The sequence below is a fragment of the Clinocottus analis genome, unplaced genomic scaffold, assembly GCF_023055335.1.
Source record: "Clinocottus analis isolate CAN_PGR_092001 unplaced genomic scaffold, fCliAna1.0.p SCAF_25, whole genome shotgun sequence".
NCBI classification, from domain to species: Eukaryota; Metazoa; Chordata; class Actinopteri; order Perciformes; family Cottidae; genus Clinocottus; species Clinocottus analis.
In genome coordinates this window covers 2,140,328-2,153,687 of record NW_027175987.1, presented here as the reverse complement: position 1 = coordinate 2,153,687, position 13,360 = coordinate 2,140,328, and the positions used below count along the sequence as shown (strand labels likewise).

General features: G+C 43.0%; 1 protein-coding gene and 1 long non-coding RNA gene across 2 annotated transcripts in view; one reads left to right on the top strand and one right to left on the bottom strand.

Annotated features, from left to right (window-relative positions):
• LOC137794564 (zinc finger protein GLIS1) overlaps nucleotides 1–13,360 on the top strand; it is a 70,799-nt gene that overhangs the window by 28,630 nt on the left and 28,809 nt on the right. The window contains exon 4 of the mRNA XM_068591436.1: nucleotides 19–686. Within this exon, the coding sequence (XP_068447537.1) occupies nucleotides 19–686 (668 nt within the window). The remainder of the gene's footprint in view (nucleotides 1–18; nucleotides 687–13,360) is intronic.
• On the bottom strand, nucleotides 10,274–13,308 carry LOC137794565 (uncharacterized). The gene is made up of 5 exons (XR_011078314.1): nucleotides 13,260–13,308; nucleotides 12,486–12,591; nucleotides 12,026–12,129; nucleotides 11,604–11,705; nucleotides 10,274–11,445 (listed from the first exon to the last, which is right to left on the bottom strand). It is a non-coding gene; the product is annotated as an uncharacterized lncRNA (long non-coding RNA).

Sequence of the window (13,360 nt, the reverse complement as noted above, 5' to 3'; positions counted from 1 at the left end):
GAGGAGGAGGAGGAGAAGGAGGAGGCGGCGGCGGTGGCGGCGGTGGTGGCTCGGACGGGTTGGGGCTACTGATGAGTGGGGCCCTGATGTCTGGGATGCTGCAATCGGGGACAGAAGTTGGGGTTCTCCTTGACGGGGGCCAAAGATCAGGGGCTGCCCTCAAGCAGGAGCCCCTGGATGATTTTTCTCCGAGCGAAGACGAACTCTTTCAGCACCACTATCATCATCACCATCACTTGAGTGGGCGCAACGGGCACCTTCGTCAACCTCACCACCCCTCTCGCGCTGCGATGCCTCCGCCCTACCACCTGCACCAATACGTGGGGCCCAGTCCTGGGGGCCTGCTCCACCACCAGAGCCAACAGACCGCACCAACCTCTTCCCTGGGACTCAAACCGACCTCTGGAGGCCCTCCCGGGTCTCACACAGCCCCCGAGCGGGAAGAAGGAGGAGGAGGAGCGGTGGTTGATAAGCAGGTGTGTCGCTGGATTGACTGCAGTGCTGCGTACGAGCAGCAGGAGGAGCTTGTGAGGCACATTGAGAAAGTCCACATTGACCAGCGCAAAGGTGAGGACTTCACCTGTTTCTGGGCCGGCTGCATTCGTCGCTACAAACCCTTCAACGCCCGCTACAAGCTGCTCATTCACATGAGAGTCCACTCCGGAGAGAAGCCGAACAAGTGTATGGTGAGTCATCATGATCCTGTCAAATTATCCAGCCAACACTTGCCAGGCCCCAAAAAACAGACACCTGTGGTCATTCGTATCCACAACATTTCCAGTATTATCGTGAATCACCTCAGCAGTCTAACTTTGACTAATCTTTGCATCTTCTTGAAAAGTATTTTGTTGTAATTATTGATTCGGTATGAGTCTAGTTTGTCCCAAAATTGCAACCATCTGCTAAAAATGTTTTTCTGTTTGAATTAAACACAAGCACTTCTTTCACAAAGTGATGTAGTCCCACAAGAGGATTTTTCCTCAACAAGATACAAGTCCTTTGTGTCCAAAAACAAGACTGGACTTGCTTCACTGCTGATTACTTTTCAACAGAAACCTTTATTTTGTTTTGGTTGAGAAACAGTTATGATTGTAATTCCTGTACTTTTTAGTGGAACAGGTAAAAACAGGTTTTTTTTGCCCTGTGAAGATACAGTATGAGCTGCTGTAAGAGCAGCACTACCTCGTCCGTATAAATAGATTTGTGGTTGTATTCTTTACAGGTAAGGCTCCAATTCCACAAGTCAACACACTAATCAATGTCAAGCTGTCACTCCCCCGCGTCCCGTAGCAAATGGAAAAAGCCCTCCAACCGTAAGAATAATTTAGTCCAAATACACAATTAGTCCACAATTTGTGTAGGGCGAAGCCATGTTTATTTTCACGAGCACTCTGTTTTTTGAGACTGGATTCAGATCATGAAAAGCCAACACATATGGTTAACATAACCAAACAATGCCCACACTTGATCCTTTTAAATGGGAGCTTTAAATGTTTAGCTGTCCCACAAGTATTAAGTGAGTTGGCTTCATATCCAAGCCAAACATGAGGAGAAATGTAGTAGTCTGGAGAAGGGAGCCACAAAGGGATGGTCGGTAACATTTACTAGTCTTGCTTAATTCACGGCTTCACCCAAAGCCCCTGTCAGAAGTGGTCCTCTTCAAGTTCAGGAACCCCTCCAAATCCTAATTATTGAAAAGCTGAGACTGCAATATTGCCACAGCACCTGTTTTATCTCCGGGCCTTTTTATTCTTCGAAAAATAAACAAGGACTGGAATTTTTCTTCTTCTTCTTCTTTTAAGTAAAAGTGCCTCGTAAAATTAGCTGAGGAGATGGTCTGTTCATAGAAAAGTTGTATTCTATGGCCGTTTTCTTCGGAGTTGGATAAGAAATGTGATACTTGGTGCACGTCTGAGCTGAATGCAGATTGAAGCCAAAAAGACAAACTCAACTGTTGCTGCTGTTCTCCCTGCTTTACGTCACTCCAGGGTATTAGTGTTCTGCTTCCTTGGCCCAGCGTGAACAAAACATTTGGAAGTAATTTGCTGCGTTGCACGTTCCCCAGCTGTTGATTATGCTTTCGGAGTGTGTTGTATTAAAGGCTCTCATTCTTCTTCTTTTTCTGCCCTTGTCCTTGCCGCTGCTGCTCTTCGTAGCGCTGTGCGGGTGTGGCTTTAGTCCGAGGGCTGTCGGGACATTTGGGTGACACACAGCAAATAGACACGGAGGGAATGTTTGTATGTTCATACAATGTAGGTGTATGCTTGAATGTGTCACGGTGAAGATGTGTGTATGTGTGTGTTTTTGGAGATGTTTACCATATGTGAGCACTGGAACAATTCGGCTCAGTGTGGAGGAGCCACTGGATTCTGTCTGCCGACATGAGGGACTCTGAAACGCTGCTACACACCCTAACCTCCTGATCACCCTCATTTCAAGCACACACACACACACAGACGCACGTATTCACAGCCATGCAGTTATATGAATATAGGAATATTGTTTCTATTGACTTTCACAATAGGAAGTATTGATTCCGAGTACAGTACGTTGGGTTGTAACACTCCAGCTGTCTCAACCGAGCATAAACAGAATTGCCAAATGTTTTCGAGCTTGAATCAACACATTAAATCAGCGGGGATTGAATGTATGTTGATCTGGGACTTCAGCAGATAAACTTAGAGGGCTTGAGAAAATAAACACACTCTCTGTGTGTATTTGTAACTGTGTTTGTCTTTGTATATAGTCTATACAGATTTCAGCAAGTACTACATACTTATAGGAAACCGGGGGTGCTTTTCAATATGCTTACACATCGGCGGCGTAATTTTTTTCCCCGCTTCCTCTCCTTGCATCTTAGTCCCGACCGCGACAGACGTCTATATATGCAAAGCTGTATTTTTGGGTGTTTGGGCCTGTGTGCTTTCTAGTCACTAGCACTGGTGCCTCTTGTGTTTGTTGTGCTCATGCAATAGACGAAGGCATCCAAGAATGTGAGAAATTCTTAAAGAGGAAGCAGAAGAGACACTCTGTTTTAGGACTAAATGCTGTAGAAAAAACAGAGCTAATCCCTCTATTATCTTTCCAGCAGCAGATTCCGACGGGCGCTCATGAAAATGGGGCTCTCCTCACATCCAAACATAACACACTTCTCTCCTCTTTCTCTCTCGGCCTCCCTCTCTCAATATATATACTGTATCTCTTTTTCTTCATACAGCTGCACAGCATTTACTCCATGCTGCGTTCTTGGCAGGAACAAGTCATTATCACAAGTCCGCCCCGGACCCCTGCTCGAGCCTGTCACAGTCTGTACCTGGTTCATATTTTAAGAAATTCTGTATTAAAAAAAGTCGGTTCCTTCCTAGTGTAGATGACTGAGTTTGTGGCTCTTTAAAAAATGCTGCTCCCTTTTACAAAATATGTTTGGTTCCCTCTCCCCGGCAATTACAGCTAGCCCTGGGCTGCACTGCGGGACACATGGTCGAAGAGGAAACAACATAATCTCTCTGCAATATCCTGTTGTGTTTCATGCCTTATTCACTTGTTGTTTCAGTTTATTACATTTTTTTTCAAGTGTCTGCATAAATATTAAAAATATATCCAGCAAGAGTAGCCCTGACATGGTCCCAGACTTTGATATTGTTCTGCTTTGTCAGAGGCCGTCCCAGCGGATTTGAAGTGTCTGAAGACTGGTCTGTGAGCTCTGAAGGTCAAATAATATCCTCCTAACCCACAAGGCTGTCTGTGTGGATAGGACAGAGCGTTTACAAGGCAGGACGACGGCCCTGCGCACTTCTTTTGGTCAGTTTGGCAAAGCCTCTTTGGTACTAAAGCAATAGTGTGCTTAGGATATGTTATGGTGGGATGAAGGATTCAGGGCATGAAACATGATTCAGTGGTTTTGTTACGCTACTGTATTAACATGCACAATTTTAAAGTAATCTTTTCAGAAATGCAGTCTTTTCAAGCACAGTTTAAGGGTGAATTATGCACGCTAGATGATGGTAGTGGTGCTGTTAAGACGGTTTTGGCTTGAATACAATATTATGGCTTCATTTAAAATTGTATTTTTTCACCTGCCTAAGAAGGTGTGCTTATTAGGTTTGCTTGAAATCTTATTAAGTAAAGGGGAACATTTTTGCAGCATGCCCATAGTAATGTGGTATCTCTTTTTTTTTGTTCCTAGTTTCTTCTCCCAGGGTTCATACCATCCATGTGATGTAATTGACAAATTATTTTCAAAGTAAAAGAAAATTCCTCCATAAAAGGGTTGATTCACATACTTTAGTGTTAGTCATATGTTAGAGTCAAAGGCGAGACAGAAAGCCAGCCGCCCATTTCACAATGATAAAAAACAGCCAGCATTAGCTGCTTAATTGGACCTTATCCAAACACACACACACACACACACACATACACACATACATACACATGCGAGCGCACAAAGACAAACACCAAAACACTCACTGACACACTCAAACCACTTGTTGAAGGAAAGTTGGACGCAAAGGCCCGCTGAGAAAAAAATGAAGAAAAAAAAGCTTGGATCATGGAATTCCCTCTTTTTTTTTCACTGGTGTGAAACCAGAAAATATATATAAATTTAGATTTACTAGACTGCTTTTTGGAGGAGAGTGGCAAAATCCATCGGCAGCAGACGTTGAGCCATAGAGCGCGGGTCAGTGCCAAGATGGCGTGTGTTTTCAGGGTAAATGGAGTCTTTTGTGAGCAATCAGCTCAACCCAGGAGATGAAACAGGGAGTGCCATTAGCTAATTAAAACTGAGGTTCAGCACATGACCCGACTTTTCCTCTGAATGCCACGTGAAACTGGAGCCGTCTGGGCACTGGGTGCGGGTGGAGAGTGACGTTGATATTAATGTGTTTGTATCCGTATGAGCCGCTGACACTCGGGCCTGTCCGGACAACTTAGAGGCCACAATCTCAGAGTCGAGCTTCTGAACCAGCGAAGCCCAAAACTACCTGGAGTGAAAATGTATTGAAAGTGCATCCTTAAAGAGGCTCATACATACAAATATAATAAGCATCTCTGCAACATGTTTTTTTTCTCATTCTTTAAAGTACAATGTCATTCCTCAGTTGATCTAAAACATGGGAAATGTCCCGAATTGCGCGTCCGAAAGAAACGAAACGCAAACATTTAAACTGACATGAGGAACTCAGGCATACATGTAAACCAAATGTACCAACACAAAACAGCGTGGCTGAGCCAGGATAATTAGTTCCTCAGGCGGTACACTGACATATTCACTCCAGTGTACTGTGAGAGGAGAGGTCTGTCTATGGCTCATTAAAAGTAATCAAGGTCAATAGGCGAGAAAAAGCATTGATTCAGCATGTCGGGAGTAACTGCACGCTTTGGAAACAGAGCTCCTGAAGTCTGTTAAATTGGCACGAATGCAAAGAGCTAATCAGGTCCGAATAAAGACCTGGCGGAGATCAACTTCTGGCACTTTTTTTTTATCAGAAGGTCCCGTGCCTCTGCTCTGCGTTAAATCATTTCCAAAATTAACTTTGTCAGTCACTCCCCAGGCAAATGAGTTCATCAGGTAGCTAGATAGTCTTAATTTATTTCTACAAACCCATAACCCCATCCTGTGGTTCTCCTCCGTCTTCCTGTCAGGTCCGCTGTGCCGCCTGGCAGTCGCTCGTCATGCTAACAGTAACACAACACTGTCCATATGTGATATTGGTATGATGAAACTGCTGGCGGAGGGGCTCTGCGACTGATGTTTTGGCAGACGAATGAAAGCCCTGGATGGATGGATCTTGCTTGTTTTCCTTGTCGAGTGAGCCAGGCCAACTTCTTGTCAGGCCGGGAAAAAGTTTTCCAGTCAATCTTTTGCAGTAATGTAGTCCAGCACTCCTCTTTTTCACTCCCACTATCTTTCATTTAGATCTGAATTTAGGACCGTGCTAGTTTTGTTAAAGCTTAATTGTTTATTTGATTTCAAACCTCAAAAGTTTAACATTTTTAACTCAGTGTTAAAGTTTCAGTTTATTTTCTCTCTCTCTCTCTCTCTCTCTCTCTCTCTCTCTCTCTCTCTCTCTCTCTCTCTCTCTCTCTCTCTCTCTCTCTCTCTCTCTCCGTCGATCAGCATGACAACAGGTTTTTAGGAATGTGACAAAATTCGGATTTCCTGTAAGTACAAAAATGTTTAAGTATGTTCATTCTTTGCATAGTAACGTATTGCTCAAGACACGCTAACCTGTGCCAAAAAGCGTCACAAGTTGGCATGTCAAAACTGCAGGTCAGCAACAGCTGCTGCAGAGGTTATGCAACTTGATTATAATCATGAATCACCATTTGCTACACCAACATTTGTTATGATGTTAACTTTTAGAAAAGTACATTTAGCTGTGATCAAGATACCAACTTTCAGGTTGAGCTAAAGGAAGATACTAATGCACATGCATTATGGACAGGTGAGGACGCATAGGAAATCTTTTTTTTGCCTGTGTGATTGTGACTTTTAAAAATTTAGCACATCATTTTAGTATGACATGCACAATATAAGCAGTGGAGCATTTCTTGAAAATATTGCACACTGCTTCAATAAAATCAAGCTTTAAAAGCTCTTGAGCTAACTTGCCCTCACCCTCCTAACCAGGTATCAAAGCATGCAGGATTTACTACATGTGATACACTTTAATTGCATTTGTCTGGAATGCAATATTTTGAGTTTCCCCATTTCCTGAACATTTAATCACGCTCTGGTATCGGAAACCTGAAGACCCAGGGCCGGGGCTGGTTACACGCTGCACAGAGATTGTGTCATAATTGTGTCCCATCCAAAATCGTAATCAGTTTAACCTCTCTACTGAGCCAGATCAGTTTACTAATACATCAGATAGAAGAAGCTGGGGGTGGGTGTTCAGGGCTTTCCGTCATGTTCAGGGGGCTGCTGCAGGGACGCAAACCCGGTTCATTCAGAGGGAGGATGGATGGAGAAGAGCCGGGGGGGGGGGGATCGCCTTGTCATGACCCTTTTTAGAAATTGAAGAGAATATCTGCTGAGCGTGCAGCTGTTAACAGTTGTTACCTGAGGTGGAACAGGAGGGTGAGCGCTACACGATAGCTACACTATAGCGCTCGTGGCTACAATATGGCGCTAGTGGCTGTAACAGTGCTGAGCGGCGCCAATGAGCGACCCAGTTGGGCACACACACTCACGTGCCGGCCATGTAAACAAAGAAGAGAGAAGCTAGGATAACAACACTTTCTTCCTATGCTTAGGTAGACATTACTCTCCACTTGCAAATAGTTGCTTAATGCTATGTTAATGCTCTGAATCCCGTATAATGACCTTTAAAGTTGTCCCTATTAGTGCTGAATAGTAGTGCTTTTTTGTGTTGGTGTATGCCGTCACGGATCATGTGCATTGTGCTGGTGTGCTTAACTGTCAAACAGATAATTATAGCCTAAGTATATTTGTGACATTTTACGAGGCAAAGACATAACCGGTCCTTTCTCCTTTGAGGTTTCCATCCTCTCTCATTCCTCACATTTACACACTGGCCTTGTTTTTTTGTCCAGGCACAAATTGTGCCACAGCAGCCACTCTGTAAACAACTGGTTAGGGGTGTGTGTGTGTGTGTGTGTGTGTGTGTGTGTGTGTGTGTGTGTGTGTGTGTGTGTGTGTGTGTGTGTGTGTGTGTGTGTGTGTGTGTGTGTGTGTGTGTATGTGTGTGTGTGTTAAACAAAGGTAAATCTCTTGAAGCATCCATATGTTTGCTTTAGTTTTTTGCTGACTTGTCAGTGTGTGCATGGAGCGGAGTCCAGAGCAACATCTCGCCCTGGCCGCCTTCACATCGCCTACCAAACAAACAAACAAGAAGAACATTTATACACAACGGGACCACTTCGGCCTCAGGGCTACACCACAACCCAAGACGACAGTATCCCTCCACCCAGCCAGACCCACACCGCACCGCACCAGACAAGGCTAGACCTGCAGCTAATATATATGAGTTGCTACCGTGCAAAATAAACACGAGGAGAAGTATGGATAAATGATGTAGCGAAAGACGTGTTTACATTTAGGGTGTCAAATTTAAATTATGCGCTGCGGTGTTCTGTGGTTAGTATGCCGGGTTTAATTTGAATGTTTGAGAAAAGAAGTGAAGGCTGGAAGAAACGGAGCCAGACAGGCAATTCAGCTCCACTGATGTCATCTTAAAAAAACCCTCCATTTTTGCCCAGAATTCATCACAAGGCGTTATGCACGACAAGTGATTTGGTATGCACTGAATGCGGACTTGAGAGCGTTTCTGAATCATTTGCACAGCCGTTGCACACATAACTCAAGTGTTAGTTACGAGTTGACCCAACTTTCCGAGCTGAGACCTGTGAGTGTTTACGCTGTGGAGACCTTCAGTGAGTTTTCAAATGCCCACCAGAGAGGGACAGTGACGAGAGATCCAAATGGAGTGATCCAAAAAGCATATTGAGGGTTGGATTGTGGCGCTAAATGGCATTTACATCAAAACAGTGAGTCTTCACCAACGCCACATTGACTGAAATGATTGATAACGAGAGAAAACAACTGAAAAATAGGACCTTAAATCTTTTGCAGGGGGACATATAAGGACACGAAACACAGAGTGATCTGATTCCTCATAACCCTATTTTATGATTGGGTGACCCAGAGGAGCTGGCACTACAAAGCCTGACATTTAAGTTGGGATTTACCTCTCCCCCATAGAGGTTTACACTCCAATGATCTCCTAACTGTCTCCAGAAAGAAGCTCTCGTGCTTTCTGTTCACCACTAAAAACATCTGTTTCACATTCAGTCAGTTCAGCTTTGGAATTGGTTTAACATCGATGTAAAAAGGTTTATGCAGGGTTTAGAACCAGATTGGTTCAGTTATTCGGGCAGAATTACAGTAGAAGTAAGAAGACTTTAAGTCAGAGCGTATCCTTTAGTTTTTTTCCTCTGTTCTTCCAGTTTCTCATAACGTCGCTCTTTCTTAGCGTGTCACGTAGCAGCTGTCCTTTAGAGCGCACTGCGTCTGTGTCGGGGGCAAAACCAACAATACACGGGTATCACCAGTATGCCAATTTTATTCTGAAAGAACGCCAAGAGATTTACATCAGGTCATGCATGACTTAAAAGTGCAGCTAGGAAATGCATATTATTATCTGGTGAAAACGCTATATTGTAATGTGCTGCATTCTTAACTGGCAAATTGTGTCTTAGTACCAGGCTGGGACTCATATTACGGCTAGCATAAACATATGTCCGACATTTGAAGGAAACATCCAATGAAAAGTTTTACCTTCGGATATCAGTGAATAGTGGGACCTCAGGATTTTCGCCGTTGGCGGGTAGCTCGAGTCCATCGTAATTGCACAGGAATGGGCAGTGGTTGTGTGCTCAAATAAATGTGTTTTCCTATAGGACAGTGGGCACAAGCGTGTTAGTGTGGACTGAATAATTGAATAGGAATAGAGAAGCATACACTGAAATGTGGTGAATTGATTTATTGAAATGTGAATGAATGGTCATGTGCTCGCTGACAACGCCTGTGGTATGATTTGAGTCGACACATTGAATATCCAGCACATTCTGATATATTGCCATCAGCCATGTCCACATAACTGGAAACTGGATCCTGAAAAGGCAGAAAAGAACACAACCTTGGCATGCTGGGAGAACGAATCTAATCTAAGGGGCACCGTTGCACCACATTTCTTTCGCAGCTGCTTTTTAAAAAAAAAAATTGCCCAGAAGAAGTGGTCTGCTCGCCCTCCAGAGGGTTGCATAAAGGCACTCTCTTCCCCGGCACCCTGCTTGAGTTCCTATTCCAGTGTTGATCACATTGCCATGTTGACCTATTGTTTAATTTCGCTGGCATGTTTTCTGTCTGAACACTATAGTGCTTCTGGCCTCAAGGTATTTGGCTTGGCAGCTCGCTGGGCTTCTGCAGTGTTTATTTGTTGTCACGTCAGAGTTATAGAGTCGCCTAGTGTATGCTACAGTAGGTCTTTGGACAGCTGTGTCAACTCTTGCCTTGTGTGGACAATGGATGGTTTGCCAAAAAAAGGGAGAAGGGCTTTCATTTCTTTACCTAACAAGTCTCTAAGTTACACGTCTTGTGACTTCAACCGTGGTATTTATTTTGTCAGGTTGTCACACACGAATGTTACGCCGATAGGCACGATTGGAAAAAGACAAACGCTGCATCTTCTGAAATCACAAAATGTCAATGCAACAGAGAAAAGTATCCCAGTTTGCATTTAATTTCATATTGAATTGTGTATATTAGCAATAAATATTCTTTGATCACAGCAAGAATACACATTTATTAAAAGAGCACCCTACTACATTGTTGGAAGTTAGCTACTGGCAATACACTTTGGTTTTCTGGATTTCTTTTTAAAACATGACCTGTTGTCATAATGAGAGTTATGTCATCTTTCCAAACCTGTGGCAATGTCCGAAGATGCCAATTTCTCCATGGCCAGCAGCGTCAATAGACCAAAACCAAATGCAGTCACGAAACATGTTGCATATTGAGTGAGTAGCACACTTTCTTCTTGTTTGGCCAATACACTAAATAAAGAGCTCTTTACTTTCTTGTGATTCAGAGCAAACAGTTTGCAAACGTGCACAATGCAGCTTTAAACCTATTTTTACCACTGAAAGGAATAGATCAAATTCTAGACAGAGTGAGTCTGAAAAAAATGCTAGATACGGGTGATGATCCAATAAAAATATCACTTCAGATCACAGCCCAATCATCGCATTGGACTGTACAGTATTTGTCTAATAGTCTAACAAAATACAGATGAATTGGACCAATTAAACATAACATTATTGTCATTACTGGCTGCTGCTGAATTGGTGTCTATCGTCCCTCAATAGCAAAGATATGAGTCATGCAGCACGTTAAGCTACATAACACTCCATTGTGGGGCTGCAGCAAGAGGAGCTTATTGGCAGAAGGGTTAACAGAGAGCAGAGAGAGAGAGAGACAGAGGGAGAAAGCGAGTGTGAGAATAGAGGCAGGTGTGAGTGAAAGGTGCTGGACAGATTGAAGCCCGGGTGTCAGAGGACGCCGTAGCTCATGGGCCCGTCAAACAGGATCCTGCATTGACTGCCAGTAACATCAGTCCAGGCGCCGGCTCGGAACACAGATCATGTTTAGGATTTTCATTGCGTAACCCCCAGTCTGTCTTTTTCATGGCGGGTTCGGATTTCGTGAATGGGTTTATAATTTATGCCTTGATTGGTTCTAATGGCTGTGGCACTGGGAGCTTTGTATTGCACTCTAATTACGTGTGGCTTCAGCCGCACGGGGTCACGCCAATATGCTTTATTTAAACAGAAAATAGGACTGATCGGAACAGCAAACAAACAATATAAACATCTCCCTCCATTGTCCATTTCTTGGAAACAGGCAGTCTGCTCATCTGAGACCTGCAACAAATAAATACATACTTTACTCACAAATACATTATGGATGCTTCAAACAGGCTTTCAACAAAGATTCATTGAATTGAACCGGCAAGAATAAGCTGTTCTTCTGCTAGATGGACTTGTACTTCTGCCCTTTCAGTCTCTTTTTGCAAAAGTACCTTATAGGCGTCATCTTTCTTTATGTGCTTTGAGCCTCTCTCTGGGGCTCCTGTTGGCCTTCTGGCTCCCCATGTGATTGACCTTCTCCCTCGATTACAGGGCTGAGATCAAGAATAAATTAGTGAATAAGTGAAATTGATGAATAAATATAAATACTGTAAAATGCATGATATAAATGTTTTATTATTTAACTAACCACTTTTAGTTAGCTTGTTTTATTACTGATAGCCACCATAAGTCCACCCTCCTGCTGGGATCAGTTTAATCCTGATTTTTGGGATCAAAATGGTCCCACTCCTACCATAAAGTTTTGAAAAACCCAAACTGAAGGTTTGATCTGGACCCCGAAGACATGCATATGGTAATGTTTAATCCACCACTAATCCACTACTTTCATGATAATTTGTCACAACAAATATACCTTCTTGCTTGGAGACTAATCAGGAATAACCAACTTGTGTTGCTTCCTGGTGAAGATGGAAATTGGCCATGGGATCACTCGATGACAACGTCCTGTTCCAAGAGCTATTATGGAATGGCATGGAAAATAAAATAAACATTATGAACATAATACAACATCTGCATATTCTAATTCGATCTGTAAATTTAACTTAATATTCTTCTTTGTTACTGCTAAAAAAAATAATCTGTTATTACTATTCTATAGTTTATTTATATTATTGGTTTCTCTTATCTTATTACTTATTACTTGTGAGCAGTGCTACTGTAATCCTGTAATTTCCCCACAGAGGGACTAATAAAGGATTATCTTATTTTATAATCCATTTTGTCATAAATATTGTTGACATTCCACAGTCATGCTAAAAAAACATGTACAGAGATTGCACAGACAGCAATTAAGGAAAGCAGATGCTACATACCCAAAGAAACAGGACCAGGAGAATGAGGCGTTATTGGCACAAGCTTGAAGTCAAGGAGCCTCTTCTTCGCAGCAATAGACCAACGGTAACCACCTCCACGAGGCATCTGAAAATAGATTTAGAGCATTGATTGTTATTACTCACTATGGCATTAAAAGACATCCTTAACAGTATTTCATGACAGATGATTTCACAGTGTACATGAATGGCTTTTCATATTTTTAACACAAAGGAACAGTGGACATGTGCACAGACACGCACTGAAACACACAAACTGAATCACGTACAGACACACATACTGAAACACGTTTACACACGCGTTCACACACGCACACGCACACGCACGCACACGCACACACACACACCCGCCCCTCAGGCCGGAAGAAGGCCTGTGATTGGTCAACGAGTCATAAACAAAGCCTCTGATTGGTCCACAGACTCACGAGGCGCTTGTAACGGGCTACTGGAGCAATGTAACGAGATTACCGGCGCATTGTAAATAGATTACCTGCACATTGTAACTATATCACCGCCGCGTTGTAACAGGATTACCTGCGCATTGTAACGGGATTACCTGCGCTACAGTTTAAAGTTAACCGATCAATAGCGAGAGTCTATAGCTAGCATTAGCAGCTAGCGATCTGTATAAAGTACTACTATCTTAATAATATGTGAATAAAGGATAAACTGTTTAGCTACAGTTGCAATACAACTGTGTTTAGAGCAAGAAACAAATCAAATTAACAAAGTCTGGTTAAAATTAAGTAAACCTACCGGAGACGCAAAGAAGCTCCTAGTGAGCTGATCTCATCATGGCTCTGGGTCGGCCTACTGAGGTACGAGATCTCGCGAGAAGAATTAAAAACACATTACCT